The sequence below is a fragment of the Ochlerotatus camptorhynchus genome, unplaced genomic scaffold (genome assembly GCF_037179485.1).
Source record: "Ochlerotatus camptorhynchus isolate MF236.1 unplaced genomic scaffold, CSIRO-AGI_Acam_v1.1 ptg000139l, whole genome shotgun sequence".
In the NCBI taxonomy this organism is placed as follows: domain Eukaryota; kingdom Metazoa; phylum Arthropoda; class Insecta; order Diptera; family Culicidae; genus Ochlerotatus; species Ochlerotatus camptorhynchus.
In genome coordinates this window covers 866937-879999 of record NW_027040629.1, presented here as the reverse complement: position 1 = coordinate 879999, position 13063 = coordinate 866937, and the positions used below count along the sequence as shown (strand labels likewise).

Here is a 13063-nt window from a genome sequence, read left to right as displayed (position 1 = left end):
TGGTCACTCAAGTTGTTCAAAACATTACGTGCTGTTTGGTTGTATATTCAGGAACATCCTCTAATGAGATATACCTGAGGAACTCAGACCAGCAGTTCACTTCTTGGTTCACTAATAGATTTAAATCCGAAATGCCGCTATACCGATTTATCCTTGCCATTTCAAACCAAAACATTTCAGGTGCCAGAAATAACGGGTTGCCGGGATAAGTATTTCACAAAAAATCACAGCTTGCTCTATGACCGTCACAATCAGCACACCTGCGGCACACTAAAAAAAGATGATCCAAGATTGGTGTGTGGAGTGACCTACCCCTTGGATAAATCATTATTTTGTCCTCCTGCTCGTACTTGTTCGAGATAGTGTTTTGGTGCGCTGATCAAACGTCAAATATCTCTGTTCACTGGTTTCGTCTCGATGAGCAAGAATGGCGAGATCTATAGGTGAGACAGAAGGAAAATAGCCGACTCTTTCTTTCTATCGATCCGACGAGAACCCTGGATGAATGAAACAGTCGACTAAAGTTTCCTACTGCCTCACCTATAGATCCGGTACATCGGTCTCGTCTCAGTTACGCATTTTATTTTTGACGTTTTGTTTCCCATTCACGACAACATTCACGATGTCGAATTTGAATTTAAATAAAATACCTTTGAATTTTCTGTCGATGATGAGAGGAAAAAAACCTCGAAATGGAAAAAAATAATCAGACAAATATTAACCGATATCGAAGAATCTGGAGATTGGCTTGATATGGATGAGCAACACCCGTTATCTATTATAGAGGAGGAGCTAGATGGTCAACTTGCGAGTTTGTGTGAAACGAATATCAATGTTCAATTTGACGGTGAATCTAAATAAGCCCCAACATTTAAAACAGTCAGCGTAACACGTTGGAATTATTTACTTAAGATGATGATAAGTCTCGAATTGAATAGAGCTGGCGTGAATGCTTTATTGAACCGTCTTAATAAGCACGATCTCATATTCACAGCACATAAGTGGGCGCTAGTTAAAGACTTGTAAAACTTTCTTGAGCCGTTTAAAATGAGTTTTTTTTTTAAAGTCGTTCTGAAACTATAATAATTATTGTAAACTATTGTTGCTATGTCTCGAGCAACTAAGCCTACTAACAAATTCCATCTGACTGACTGGTGACCATATAGGGTTTGCAAATCAATATCCAACCAGTGCATTGAAGATCAGATGTTTGTTTACTGATACACTAAAGGGTGTCCACGATGAAATTGCCACACTATGAAATTGCTCTAACTTTTAACCGTTGGGTAGAATTTAATGAAAATTTGGGTGGATTTAGTTCATAGTGCATTATTTACATCCTGCAAGTTTTAAAGTCCTGTGATCAAAACTCGCGGAAATGGAGTCGAAAGAACAGCTCGTGCGTGATAAAATCTTGCGCATTCATCACGAGAACAAGGATCTCTCGCATCGTTCCATCGCTAAAACGTTGGGAATCGCGAATTCCACGGTGTCGCGAGTGATTAAGCGGTTCGAGGAGCGGTTGACCACCGATCGGAAGCCCAGAAGTGAAGGAAAAAGTATTCCGTACAACACCAAAAATCACAACCGCGTAGTTGGGGCCTTCAACCGAAATCCGAACGCCTCCGTTAGGGATGTGGCTAAGAAGCTGCACCTAAGCCGAAGTTTTGTCCAGAAGGCCAAAACTAAGGCTGGGCTTCGAACGTTAAAGGTACAAAATGGCCCCTAATCGCGACGAGAAGCAGAACAAGTCCGCCAAAACCCGTGCCAGGAAGTTGTACCTCAACATGCTGACGAAAGTTGAATGCTGCATCATGGACGACGAAACATATGTGAAGGCCGACTTCAAACAGATCCCCGGCAACCTGTTTTTCACGGCCAAGGATAAGTTCAGCGTTCCGGAGCATGCCGCACTCAGAAGATGTCCAAATTTGCGAAGAAAGTCCTGGTTTGGCAAGCCATCTGCACGTGCGGGAAGCGGAGTGCACCTTTCGTGACCCAGGACACGATGAACGGACAGGTGTACATAAAAGAGTGCCTCCAGAAGCGGCTGCTTCCTCTCCTGAAGGCCCACAACGTCCCAACAATCTTCTGGCCGGATTTGGCCTCATGCCACTACTCCAAGGACGTGCTGAAGTGATATGCGGACAATAAGGTCAATTTCGTGCCGAAAATGTTCAACCCTCCCAACACTCCGGAGCTCCGCCCCATCGAGAAGAACTGGGCGATTATGAAGCAGCACCTTCTTAAACGACCTAAGGTAGTGAAGACAGTCGAGAAACTGAAGAAAGTATGGGTTTACATGCAAAAAACGGTTGATTCACAGGTTGTGCAGAATTTTATGGCTGGGGTTAAGGCCAAGGTGCGGGCATTTGCGTATGGACTGTAAATAAAATACGAGTAAAATGATAAAATGAAGTTTAATAGTTATTTCTCAATCCCTGAAAATTTGATGGCAATCGGATGAAAACTCGAATTTTGCGAATCAATTTTGTGTGTGGCAATTTCATCGTGGACACCCTTTAGACGATAGCTGAGAAAATAATGTTAGATTTTCACCTAGGGAACGGAATTCACTAATATCAATTCATGACATTTTGAAATTGCATCATTTTGGCAGAAAATGTACTTTAATTGAAACATTGTCTCAGTTAGCGGACAAGTTAAAAACGTGCCAGTTAAAAGTCGATCACGAAGCGAACGTCTAATGTGAAAAGTTTCATTTTAGTTCCAATGTGATTTTATTCTAGTCTGTTTCTGAGACATGGTGACATGGTGGCGGTGAACATATTGTAGTAAAATTTCGTTTTGGTTAAAAGATTATAATAACCCTGTTGGCTGTTGAAAAGAATGCAACAGTTTACATTGCCATGCTATTGCGATCTGAGATTGAAGTTTGTATCAGTGAAAAAAATGAGGACTTGCTTATCATAACACATATGAAGCTGGGGATGAAGGAGCAACTGAATCGAAAGTAACCGCGTAAATTCCGAAATCCTCGTAAAAAACCGCGTAAATTCCGAAATCCGCAATCAACAATCTTAATTCACGACAATTACCCTAGCTGCACCCTTGTTATAAATTGGTCTTGAAAACTTATATACGACTTATTTCAGTTATAAACAAGTTGCTGCAACTTTTTGGGACAGAATTGTGCTACTTGGGTACAGCATTTGTCAAAATAGAGTTTTGCAATAAACACTGGCTTACTAACGAGGAACGGATTTACATAAAGGTGAATAAGGAACTATTATCAACTATAGATACTATAGATTCCATAGATAAGTGGAGGCACAAAAAGTTGTTTTGGCAACCATGAAAAATAAATGATCTTACTGGCATCCGTAAAAAAAGTTCATGCCATCATAGAGCTCTTTGTTGTGCAGTTTTGTTGTGTTTCGTGCGCAAAAGTTCAAAATGAAGTGCAAAGCAAATCTTTGCAACAATGAACCGAGGAATGGTTTGCTTTATCTTTCATTCTTCCGCTGTCCACGAAATAAATTGAATGTGGAGTGTGGAAAGCGTTTTGTGCTCATAATATAACAATACTTCTCCCTCAAACAACACCATGATGACGTCATTCTCGTTTGGCTACACTAACTGACAGTTTACCTACATTATACGTTTGCCTACATTATACTTTGCCTCCGCTTATCTATGGAATCTATAGTATCTATATTATAAACAACACGCTGAAATTTGACCTTTTTTTAATCTCTTACAGGCCAAGTTGTGCGGAATTCTACGTATATCCGAAAGACATCATCTTCAAATACATAAACAAAAAGTTTTATGACTACAATGCGCGTACATTCAAATATGTATCAGAGTAATAAAAGCACATCATTTATTGCTATCAACATAATAATAACGTGTAATGCTCAATAAATGAAAAAAAAATCCTAGGGTCCATTAAATTGTTACGAAATGCAACAGATTGCTTTTCAATACACTAAAGTCTTTTTTTGCACGGTTTTTTTTTTACGCGGTTTTTTTACACGATTATTTTTACACGGTTTTTCGCGATTTACACGGTACGTTTTTAACGATTTCTCGACAACGATACAACCCAACAAACAATTTTAGCTGCAGACTAGCTTATACTGGCAAAAATTAGCTGTATAAGCCAATTTTTGGCTGTATAAGCTAATCTGCAGCTAAAATTGTTAGTTGGGAACCTATCGACTTGATTTCAATCACATTATCCGTTTCAAGCTATAGGTAATCGAATGGCATACGTTGAGAATATCTCAAAATTGAGAACGACTCGAAATTAAATAACAGTTACTCATATTTGAGTACCGGTTGAGTAAATTTTCGAAAACGTAGGTCACTCATAGAATGAGTCAATTTTCCGACGCTTTTCAGAGGAAAACTTCTCGGATATGAGGAAAACTGAATATGGTTTTAGTCTTTCCACTAGTGAACTTCTAATCTGTGTACAATTTTCTTAAATTTTCCCCATATTCAAGAAGTTTTCCGCGGGAAAGTGTCGCAAAATTTATTCACACTATGAGTGACCTACGTTTTAACGATTTTGAGATATCAGAAAAAATTTTGTACATGTGCGATTGGCTTGAAAAGTTTTTTTTTTCTAAATCATTAAAAATAAACTCACGCCGACCCACGCCGCCACGCCGCCGCCGCCGAAAGCAAACGGCGTGACGCCGCCACGCCGCCGCCGCCGGCAGAAAATAACATATCACGCCGCCGCCGAATTTTTTTTTATCGGCGCACAGGTCTACTCTGCTTCAGAGACCTAATTTAAAAGTAATGACGGAGCTACTGAAAAAAGTTTACGTATTTTTTGGCAATTGTTTTATCCAACAACATACATGGCGTCTTTGTGGACTATACTAGGGTGCTACTCCAAATATATAACGGGGACGTAAACCCACATTTGAATTGTCATAATTTATAACATTCCAGGAAAAATACTTGAACCAACATTTAACCATAACCGAAAAATTGAAATACTTGAAAAATTTAAGATAAAGTATTATACTATTCTAATAATAGTCAAAAATGTATGACATACACCAATTTTGCGTAGTTCTATGTCATACTGCGGTCTTTGTTTTTTTTTTTCATATAGTTTGAACCCCAAGGCATGTTAAACATACTAAAGGGCTATGAACATTGGCAACATTGCAGTTAATTTTGATGCATTGGATAATTTTTTCATTATTAGCTTTGAAAAAATGGCTGTTTTTTTCAAAAGTATAATCCTCTTAATCACGTTTTTCAGAGTAGCAGCCACACAATAGGTTTGTTTTTGAAACTCCCTTAGGGAAGATGTACCAGTTATGCCTATTATGGTGTATTCCAAATATGGCCTATGGAATTCCCATATGCCATCATTGAAACACACCATAATATTTGGTGGGTGAGCCCCCAGGTTTCCATACAAAGTATTATTTTTGTTCACCCTAATCCACAGCCTTTCAATTGACGTCATTCTCAGTTTATGGACAGTTGATTATCGTAATTCCTATTGGCGTTGACGGCACCGTCGAAAAGTTGTCTCTTCTAGAAAAGATTGACAGTTTCTTATGGGATTTTTCGGTGAAGTGAAAGGATAGTACAAAGTCCGCCATGTTTCACGCACAGTCTGACGTTTGCTTACGGATTTTACCATAGAGTAAAGAGCTACAGAGTCGCCGTCAACGCCAATACGTGATACTTTGATAATACCTTCGAATGCAATGCTGTTTGTTTCAACAAAACACAGAACTTTATTTGAGCATTTGTTTAACAATAAACCTTTATCAATATGATCATTTTGTTTAACTGTTTGGCCTCCCCTCTTATAGTTTTGACTCCAACCCATCGTTTTTGTTGTGCAGCGTCCTGAACTTGTGGCTATCACTCAGGAACGTTGTGATGTATTCAATGTAGTTACGAGAAGAAATAATCTCCAACAAAACATACTTCGACGAAAGTAATCGCTTCCGATCGGGTATGGAAGTGCACCAAGATTTGTACGCTTTGGAAATAACACCATCCAGCATAGTGTAGACCAGTGACCTCGTAACAAAGGCTCCCGGTTTACCTTCGATTGGGGCCCGCTGTCGAATCCATTGCCAAATTTGCGAGCGGGAAATCTCCGCCGTTGCAGAATCTTCCACAGCACCATTCAGATAGAACACGCCACTGCCCATGAACCAATGGTAGATAAATAAAAGTGCAACCGTAATGTTGTTCCTAAAAGATGAAAAAGCACAGTTGGTTTTTGTGTTAAATTCGAAAACCATTAAGCTTACTCCAATCCTTCCATGGTAACGCCACCGTCGGGGATCTTCACTAAACTGAACGCTGTTACATGATGAACATCAGGAAGAACTCGCAGTTGATTATCAGTGGGACATTTGTGTTCCCACAAGTCGTTTATCGCCTCCACCATTCGAAGATCGTAGATCATGAATCCGTCTACTCCGGCTTCAATTTCTACGGATTTTGCCATTTTTACGCTTTCTATAATGTCGTCGATTCTAAAAATGACGTACAAATCCCTTTATTCTCTGGTTCCTCTTTAACGACCGCGAAAAAAATCTTCCATACTTACACATTGTTTGATCCCTTCCCACAAGGAAGGATTTTGGCTGCCATTCCCCCCGTAGCCAGAGCACCCCGCTTATGACAAATGTGGATCAGTAGCTTCATGTAGTTCTTCAGAAAAGGTTGGCCCATGTTAACATACTTATTACGATCAGGAATCATAAAATCCGACCTATCTCCAAATTTGGCAATGATACTCGCCGAATAGTCCCAAATGCCGCAGTTCAGACCGATTGCATGCTCTTTGATGGAGTGCAGGATATCTTCCATGCGGTAAGCCGCGAGGATATTTTCAATCAATACACATGCCTTGATGGTTCCACTGACTAAGTTAAGTCGATGTTCGGTCCATGTGAAAATTTTGTTCCACAGCTGTGTTTCATTGGGACCCTCAATCTACAGAAATAACGTAAAGTAACTTTTGGTAATCCTATATTATAAATTCAAAAATTACTTTTGATAGATAGAAGTAAGGTCCTACTCCCAGATCAGCCATTAGCTTCGCATTATGGTACATCAAAATGGCAAAGTCAAACAACGGTCCAATTACTTGCTTTCCACCGATCATACAGTGATGTTCAATCATATTGAAAGCCCTTGGTCTAAGCATCAGTATGGGGCAGTCTTGAATATTTGTCGGAGCTCCAGGCAATCCAGCGTGCACTGCTTTCGTCACATTATACAAACCTTGCACCGTATTCCGCCAGGTAGGGCAATGACCGTCGTCAAAGTCCACTTGGATACCTTGCACCTTTGCGTACAAGCTGTCGACAAAGTTGGTCGTATTAGCTGGACTCACATCGCCCAGATCCAACTTTCGATTTCGCAACCTTACCGGTAGGTCGTTTATTTTCCAATCCAGTTCTTCGCTATTGTTCCTAAACTCCGGTTTCCATTTACCCTGCTTGATGTACAATTGTCGTTCCAATCTACGTCTCAACAGCTAAATGATTACCGCCGACCAGCGATGAAAACGATAAGATATCACTATGTTATTGCAATTGTTGACTTCTTTATTCAAATTTGCTACCTCACCTTTTCAACCTCGCTATCAAATTCAGTGAACAGATCATGCAGAAAATCCAATGCACCTCTCGTGAAAATTTCTCCATAAGCAGCTTCTAACCGGTGAGGTGCCCTTTCGATGCAAACATCTTTCAAGTTTTCCATTATTTTACGCGTTAAATGTGTTATCTCATGCAAAAAGTGTTCAACTCTGTCTCAGCTGCGTCTCTCAAAACAAGTTCCTCACAGGTCCCGGGTACGAGCTATACTGGCGAACTGTGTTATCACTACGCTATGCGTAAATAAAGTCAATAAGGTGAACCATGTGGCTTTCGATGTGTTTGTAGCTTGTCTGGTTCTCGCTTGCACTAAGTTCATCCGACTGTTGACTATACCGAACGGGGTTTTTTTTTGCAACAGGTACAAATACTGCTGAGGACTTAATTTACCCTAAGTCTAAACACTGGTTGAAACCGTTGCAACAGATGCACATGCTCCGATTCAACATTATAGCAAGTGATTAATTTAGATGCTACGTAGTCCAAAATCCACATATCATCTTCAATGACTTGATTTGTATTATATTTGGCTGACGTATATACTTATTATTTATTTGATTCTCGATTAAGTCAGTGTATGTTATTCTGTTTACGGATACAAAATTTACCTTGTATACGATTCGAGGAGCCAATAGCTTGCTCTAGAATTAACGCACGGTTCCAACCACAATCGACCACCACAATTGTGAGACCTCAATCTAAATCCTACTGTTTGGCAGTGGCACTATGGAAGAAATTATCGTATTAAATTAAGGGTAATTGAAAGCTACGACAAGACGAGACAACTGGGGTATAGATTTGGATTTAGTTTTTGATCCAGTCACCCATTGGTTGTTTTTGCCTATCACTTGAAAAACTCTTCTTCGATCTAAGACCCAAAGAGTCAAATGTCATATACCAATTAACTCAGTTCCACGAGATAGGAAAATGTCTGCATGTTCTCACTTACTTTTCTTGGCGATAGCTGAATCGATTGAGGTGCAACATGTTCCAGCATGTGTATATCTAGCTCCCATAGAACCTTAATAAACCGATTGGATATCTTGGTCCGGAGATATGATTGAAATTTTTCAAATAACTCAGTGCTACTCACTAACTTGGCACACTAACGTTGGCGACATGTGGCCATGGATCGAGTAGAGTGGATGCGGCTTTTTCGGACAGCAGGGGACGTCAAGGCCTTAGCTTGATTGGTAAGGTGTGTATTGTAAAAGTTCAGGGTACGATGTTGAACTTCAAGGAACTTTGTAGATGTTCAGGAATTTCCGCATAAGTTTAAAAAAAAACTTTTTAGGAGTGCAACACATTTTACATAAGTTGAGGGAATATCGTAGAAATTCTGGAAACTTCGTAGAAGTGAGAATATTTTGCAAGCTTGGGAAACTGTGTAGATGTTCCTTGGTTGGAATAATTGACACCTCAGCTTTTAACCAAGGTGAAGTAGGACTCAAGGTAAAAATCAAATATTTCAGCGGACTCTAAAGATTGAGGCCTGGAAACCTCTTTCGGGCCCTGAAATCTAACAAAGTAAAATGGATGTACACAGTTTTAAAAAGTAGTGTACATTTCTGTTTAGTATGATGCACATAAATGGAGCGTCACATATAAGTTTACATTATATATCATGTAAAGTTCTGAAACATTTCATGCAATGTAGCAAATAAGCCCATCTTTGTAAACAACATTGTTTACAAGTTGCTCGGTTGCGTGAAATGAAATACAAGTTTACGTGAATGAATGTTTACATCACAATTAAAATTCAGAACTTTTATCTGCACAGTTCGAAAAAGTAGTGTACATTTCTGTTCAATGTGATGCACACAAATGGAGCGTCATATATCATATAAATTTACATTATAAATCGTGTAAAGTTCAGAGACATTTCATGAAAAGTTGCACATATTGTATACAAAAGCCCATATTTTTAAACAACATTGCATACAAGTTGCTCGTTTGCGTTTAATGAAACACAAGTTTACGTGTATGAATGTTTACATCACAATTAAAATTCAGAATTTTTTGCTGTGTGTGTATATAATATAAATGCTTAGAGAAATGTTTGCCTGAAATAATGCTGACTGCTATTTCTGCGACATGATTATTTTCACTCACTAACAGGCGTCGAAAATCATTTGCATTCATTTCATACATTCATTTTGTTATCGAAGTAGCAATCAGCTATTCTGGAATCTGGTTGCTCAGACCACCCTGCCTAGAAACGTGTTTTCCCTAGCAACGAATTTGTTTGAGGACTAATTTTTCATTATTCCTAATGTGAAGGGTGATTTTTCGTTACTTATTATTACATAAGGGGCGGGGAATATAGGGCCAGATGGAACAAGAATGCCACCGAAATGAAAACTATTTTTATATAAACTTTCGGAGATTGAAATACCGGATGCTTGATTTTTTTAACTTGTTTATTCATGTAGGAGTGGCATTCTTTCCCTATGTAATTTTGAATTTTAAGAAGTGGATTTTAAACAAATTAGTTAAATAAAGTATGCAACTATTGCTAAATCTTGACGTTCGAATTAATCAATTATAACGGTGCCTCAGTACAAAAATTGGAGAAAAACATATTTGGGAATTTCAACATTCATATTTTATGAAGTTCAATTATTATAAATAATTTCGATTTTCGGAAAACCAACACAACAATACATAAAAAAGCAGACAGTTTTTTTTCGTACGAAATGCAACATCCAGCCATTTTTATTGACTATTCGCTGCAAATTAACCTTAACGAAATAAAATTAAAATAAATGATACTCGAAGTCGTTGATTTTTCGATATTTTTAAAACTTTGTCATACTTTTTTTCATAACTCTGATTCATAAACATTTTTTTTAACAAACAATACCGCATTCAAGTCAATGGCATCAATTTGTATTGTACTTGTTTGAGTGATGAAATTTGATGATTTTTAACATCTTTTCAATAAATCTGAAATTTATGTAGAAAAACATGTATATTTTGAAAAACTCGTCAAAGCAGTTATTGGAGTCTCACGATGAAATGCTATCAAAATTGTCTTGATATCTACCACCAAAAATATGCTATAAGCTAACCAAAAATACATCTCATAGTGATCAATTAAATCCCGGTGATCTATTTGCCCCTAGACTACTGTAGTTATCTATGGGACAAGAGATATGGCAAATGTTCACAGTTCATACAATTTCCAATAAAAATATGCGCTAAAACATTTAACTGTGTAGAACCCCCAAGACAGTCCATGTAGTTAATGAAGAGCCCCTATTTAATTATTATTGTTTATAAATCCAAAAGCAATCTCTAGCCCTGATTTGCATCGTGACATATACGGATTTCCGGTAACTATAAACTATGCATGTGGGCAACATTTCATAAATTAAACACAGAGCACTTCGTGAGCTAAAGCACTAAATTTAGTACATTCAATTTTATGCGACACTATTTTTTGAATTAAAACAGAAAGTGACCATCTTTCCCTCACTGAACTCAAGATGCCTCGTTAGCGCAAAACCGTCCATTTGTTGCAAACTATTGCGCCTCCCCGCAGCAAAATTTAGGTTTTTCACCAATGAAACAGAACGCGGACTGCGGCAGGCAGAGAGAAAAAAAAACATTCTTTCTCTCTCTTTGTCGTGTCTCCGTATCCGTACATAATAACCAGTAAAATCTTGCTCAACCATTGACTCAGTCAATCAGTGATTCAAGCCACCTGAAACTCGAGCGGCACTCACTCAGTGCCCGAGTTTCCTCGGTATCGGCTTGAATTTGTGCATTTCATAGAATGAACGGATAAAGGCGTAAACCTAAAGGGCACTCTTTCGCTCTTCTCTTGAAGCGGTAGGTGACTGATGGACAGATACAGTTTTGGTGTGCAGTTCTCTCCCGTGGAGATTATTGTCGGTTTCAAATCGCGGCTTCGCTCATCAATCAGCAACATTGGATGCGACCAGCAACAAAGATGTCCTGTTCCACATGAAAGATGTCCTTCTCGTTCCGGACCTGACGGAGAATTTGATGTCCGTGAAGAAGTTGACAGCAGCCGGTATTGATGTTGTGTTCTCTGGCCACACGACGCTCTTGAAGAGAGATGGAGAACTTTTGGCAACCGGCAAGATGATTGGCAGCTTGTACGGAATCGTGCTGACGTTGGAAAAACCTTGTGCCAATGTCAGTGATGCGGAACCAAGTAAGTTGTGGCATAGGCGGTTGGGGAATATTAGCCAGCACGGGATGGACGTTATGATCCGTGAAGGAATGCTGAACGGAATCAATAAATTGACTCCAGTCGGTTTTTGTGAAGTTTGTGTTCAAGGGAAGCAGTGCCGTGAGCCCTTCAACGGAACGCGTTGTCGTGCTATTCGGCCCTTGGAACGTATCCATTCCGATGTCTGCGGCCCGATCGACCCTCCATCCTGGGATGGTTGCAGGTACATCGTTTCGTTTATCGACGACTACAGCCACTTTGCAATGATCTACCTGTTGAAGAAGAAATCTGGCGTGTTCGAGGTGTTCCGTGAGTATGAAGCCACAGTGACGGCAGCATTCGGGCTGTCGATTTCGAAGATGACCGTTGACCAAGGAAGAGAATACTGCTCTAACGCCCAGAAGCAGTTCTACAAGCAGAAATACATTCAGCTGGAAGTAACCATTGCTTACACGCCGCAGCAGAACGGAGTCACTGAGAGATTCAACAGGACTTTGGAGGAGAAGATTCGTGCTGTGCTGATTGATTCGGGAGTGCTGAAAAATCTTTGGTCCGAGGCAGCGTTGGTGTGCGTGTACCTGTTAAACCGAAGCCCCACAGTCGCCCTGCCTGCTGAAATTTCACCTGCTGAAAGATGGTATGGTTCGGAGCCTAATCTGGGCAAGCTGCGTGGGTTCGGCTGCAGATGCTTTGCGTGGGTCCCAAGTCAGCCGCGGAAGAAGTTGGATCCAAAGAGCCGTGAGATGATTATGATCGGTTACACACCGAATGGCTATCGGCTGTGGGACATGCAAGCGCGCGAAGTGAAAACTGATCGGGACGTGAAATTTGATGAAGGTTCGTTCCCATATGCCCAGCTGAAGCCAAGCCAAGATGTCCCGTTGGTGGTGAATTTTCCGTTCGAGCAAGAGGGGGAAACTACAGAAAATGAAGCTGTTCCTGACATTCCTGATGACGAAGCTAGAAGTTCCGGTAGCAAGGAGACAGCTGGCTGCTCGAGCGAAAACGAAGACCACTTTGAAGATTCTGCAGCAGAGCCAGCAAACGTGCTCCCTTCGCAAATAGAAAGACACGAAATCCATGATGAGTCGGTGTCGAGGCGTAGCGAACGGGAGCGCAGGCTTCCTGGTAAGTTGTTCGATTTTGTCGTAAATTATAGAGCAACTTCTGGCCCCTTAAGGCCAAGTGGGTGTTCCGGATTAAGGACGATGCTGATGGAAATGCAGTACGATACAAAGCC

General features: G+C 40.0%; 1 protein-coding gene across 1 annotated transcript; it reads right to left on the bottom strand.

Moving 5' to 3' along the window:
- Positions 1-5746: 5746 nt before the first annotated feature.
- On the bottom strand, positions 5747-7873 carry LOC135700576 (malate synthase-like). Its single transcript, XM_065221105.1, has 5 exons — positions 7594-7873; positions 7013-7501; positions 6566-6954; positions 6264-6491; positions 5747-6204 (listed from the first exon to the last, which is right to left on the bottom strand). The coding sequence occupies exons 1-5, from the start codon at positions 7726-7728 to the stop codon at positions 5808-5810; spliced, it is 1638 nt and encodes a 545-aa protein (XP_065077177.1). The 5' UTR covers positions 7729-7873; the 3' UTR covers positions 5747-5807.
- Between the last annotated feature and the right edge of the window lie 5190 nt (positions 7874-13063).

Coding starts and splice junctions, on each gene's coding strand:
- LOC135700576 (XM_065221105.1), bottom strand. CDS start 7,728: ATGGAAAACTTGAAAGATGTTTGCATCGAAAGGGCACCTCACCGGTTA. Junction 7,502..7,593: donor TTGATAGCGAGGTTGAAAAG/GTGAGGTAGCAA, acceptor GTAATCATTTAG/CTGTTGAGACGTAGATTGGA. Junction 6,205..6,263: donor GTTACCATGGAAGGATTGGA/GTAAGCTTAATG, acceptor TTCATCTTTTAG/GAACAACATTACGGTTGCAC.